General features: G+C 40.1%; 1 protein-coding gene across 1 annotated transcript in view; it reads left to right on the top strand.

Annotated features, from left to right (window-relative positions):
- Window positions 1-881: 881 nt before the first annotated feature.
- Window positions 882-3,421, top strand: part of LOC108578116 (synaptotagmin-1) — a gene marked incomplete at its 5' end in the record, with an annotated part of 23,130 nt that continues 20,590 nt past the window's right edge. Inside the window, 2 exons of the mRNA XM_017941377.1 lie at window positions 882-945; window positions 2,470-2,707. Of these exons, the coding sequence (XP_017796866.1) occupies window positions 882-945; window positions 2,470-2,707 (302 nt within the window). The remainder of the gene's footprint in view (window positions 946-2,469; window positions 2,708-3,421) is intronic.

Genomic DNA, 3,421 nt, shown 5'->3' on the forward strand with positions numbered 1-3,421 from the left:
CCCGGGTTCGATTCCCGTTGGGTCCCTCAATATTTTTCCGTCGTTGGTTCCTACAAATGGTTGGGGGCCCGTCCGGGATGGAGGCATCTACAACTGCACAAAGCCAGGCGCTGTGAGATGAAAACATCTCGAGGGTTGCACGTCTCCAAAAACTGCGTTGTTTCGGCTGTGTGCCACTGTGTGGGGGAGTGTGTCCGAAAGTGGTTGAGTTGTGTTGCACTGAGGACATTCGAGGGCGAATGTCAGTTCAGAATGGCCGAGTGTAGTATCGGGGCCTCCATACACAAAAATAGGAAACCTCGAAGGGAAAATAGAGAGGGAGTGGTTGGCGTAGCGCGCAGAGCCTCGGCTTGGTAAGCCAAAGGTCCCGGTTTGGGTCCCTCGATATTTTTCCGTCGGTTCGTACAAATGAGAGCTCGTCCGGGATGGAGGCATCTACGGCCGCACGAAGCCAGGCGCTGTGAGATGAAAACATCTCGAGGGTTGCACGTCTCCCAAAAATGCGTTGTTTCGGCTGTGTGCCACTGTGTGGGCGAGTGTGCCCGAAAGTGTTGCACTGAGGACATTCGAGGGCGAATATGAGTTCAGAATGGCCGAGTGTAGTACCGGGGCCTCCATACCCAAATAGGAAACCTCGAAGGGAGAATACAGAGGGAGTGGTTGGCGTAGCGCGCAGAGCCTCGGCTTGCTAAGCCGAAGGTCCCGGGTTCGATTCCCGTTGGGCCCCTCAATATTTTTCCGTCGGTTTGTGCATATATAAAAAATTAATCATTTTCTTCCAACTTCAAAAAAGAAGTTACAATAATAAAACTTTATGATCAACTAAATCGCATAAAAATGTGCCTCGATCATCTTTTAGTAACGATCAAATTTCCTTTCAGGAATTTAACGTGACCAAGGAGCAGCACGCAGTGCAACCATGTTCCTCCGTGGTTGTTGAATCAGGTGAGACTTCATCCCTTCATCCGGAACGCTCATGTTCATCAGAAAATCGGTACATCACGAACACGATAATCCACGATGATCTTACAATACATAATTTCTGTCCTCCGCCGCTGCCTTGAAAATCATCGATCGATAAAGACACCTTGAACAAGCGTGAACCAACCACCCTCTATCGCGCTGTAAAATCGCGCAACCAAAACCAGAAGCGGCCGCGTACACTCGGTAATCCCCGCTCGTTGCCGCGCATCAAAATCGTGCTCTGTAACGTGTACCATGTAACGATGGATAAATCCTTCAACTCTTTCGGGTACGGTGGTGAAAAAACTGTGTCACCTGATAGACTAACGATAAAGACGGCTATAATGTTTGAAGTTGGGTGGTACGAGAAGTTTTTCATCGGTATAAAATCTATATTAATAATCTGTGAATCTATGTTACATTAATATTTAGATTGAAATCTGTGAAATTTTATTGTGAAATTAGAATGTAGCACTAGTGCAAAATATTGTAAAATCTATATTATCGATCTATGAATCTATACCATGATAAAACTATATTTAAAATTTATAAAATTTCATTGTAAAATTAAAGTGCACCACTAATATAAAATATTGTAAAATCCAAATTAAAATTTATAAAATTTCATTGTAAAATTAAAGTGCACCACTAATATAAAATATTGTAAAATCCAAATTAAAATTTATAAAATTTCATTGTAAAATTAAAGTGCACCACCAGTGTAAAATATTGGAAAATCTATATTATGATAAAATCTATATTAAAATCTACAAAATTTGACTGCAAAATAAAAATACACCATCAGCATAAATATAGAAAATATACATATTCCTAGATAAAATAGAAATCATGTTTCCTTATTATTAAAAGTGTAAAAATCAAGAGATAAAGAAAGAAAACCTAATTTAATCATTTTGTATTGTATAAACAGTGTCATTGGTCTCCTTAACCCTTCCACTGCTATTGACGCCAATAGGCACTTTGAAAATTAGTTCGCACTGTACTATTCGCCCCTTTTTTTCGCATTTCTACCTTAATTTAATCCTTCGTAGACTTTCACCTTAATTTAATCTTTGCGAACTTCCACTTTAACTTAAAAAAAGAAAAATTTGCAAAGAATACGAAACAAAAATTTTTCGATCCGTCACATCACGGTCACCTACCAAAATTTACCACAGTGAAAGGGTTAAAGAAGCTGATTAAAGCGATAAAACGAAGAAAAAATGTTACACAAACGTAGTGTGTCCTCGGGCCCCGTACCCGAAAGAGTTAACCGATCGAAATTGCAGTCCCGGTGATCGGTCGCCTCTAAATTACAGCTCGATATAAAATGGCGGGCGTAGCAATAGGTTCGCTGGGGGAAAGTAGATTAGAAAGAAATTTACGGGCGATGGTAACGAAGTTGGTAACGAGGCGAGCCCGCGGGAGTCCATCTAGCCGGTGATTACCATGATAATTCTTTCGCCGTCGCTGAAAGCCGATTAATTCGCTGGACGTCTGAAGCAGGGGGCTTGCCACATCAAAGCCGAAGCTATCCGAGCGGGAGCAGCGGATCCGGAGGAAGTATGGGCCGATTGTTCACAAGAAATTCGTCTGTCAGCTCTCAAAGCTCGTTGGAAGGGGCGTCTGGACCGTCTAGTCATCGCGGTTCCTCCGCGCAGATTCGACCCTTCGGACCGGATGCACGGTATCATCATCATCGGGATCCTCTCCACGCTGCTTCCTCTTATCCGCCGAGTTCAAGGTTCGATTTTTCGTTTTCTTCTCGATAAATTTCGGATTTTTGTCGTTTTTTTAAAATTTCGAATTGTTCATCGATTAGACAGGAATTAACACTAAACGTACCACGCCCGGTCAAATGACCGGTTCTAAAATTTAATTTAAAACCGTGCAGCTGTTTTTTCCTGTTCTTGTTAAAAATAAAAATGTAAATATGTAATCTTTTTTTCTCATCATTTAAACACTATTTTCCTTTCGGAAAGATATGATTATTTCACGTCCGGTCATTTGACCGCCTACGGTAAGAATGGGTATACATAAAGTGTCGGTACGTTTAGTGCTAATATTGAGAATCCATCTGGATAGAATATTTCATTGCAGAATTTTCGCTGGAAAATTTTGAGAAAATATACAGAAAAATCATCGTTGATTGTGCTTATAAACCGTGCAAAGAAAACTGCAAACGTAAGAAATATTATTGAACAAAAAATGATACAAACTTAGTACGACAGGATTAACAATAACACTTTACGGATTCTTGAAGATACAAGGTTGCAAAGAGAAGCTAATGGACAACACAAATTCTTGAGACATTCTAGTTGTAGATATTAGATATCAAAGGGTTTACGTCCGTAAATAAAGTATTATTATTATTATTATAATGATCTAGAATTTGTTGAGAATCTTTTATGATTTGAGAGTCTGTGCTCTAGAATTATTATTATAATGATCTAGAATT

This window comes from Habropoda laboriosa, unplaced genomic scaffold (genome assembly GCF_001263275.1).
Source record: "Habropoda laboriosa isolate 0110345459 unplaced genomic scaffold, ASM126327v1 scaffold1319, whole genome shotgun sequence".
NCBI classification, from domain to species: Eukaryota; Metazoa; Arthropoda; class Insecta; order Hymenoptera; family Apidae; genus Habropoda; species Habropoda laboriosa.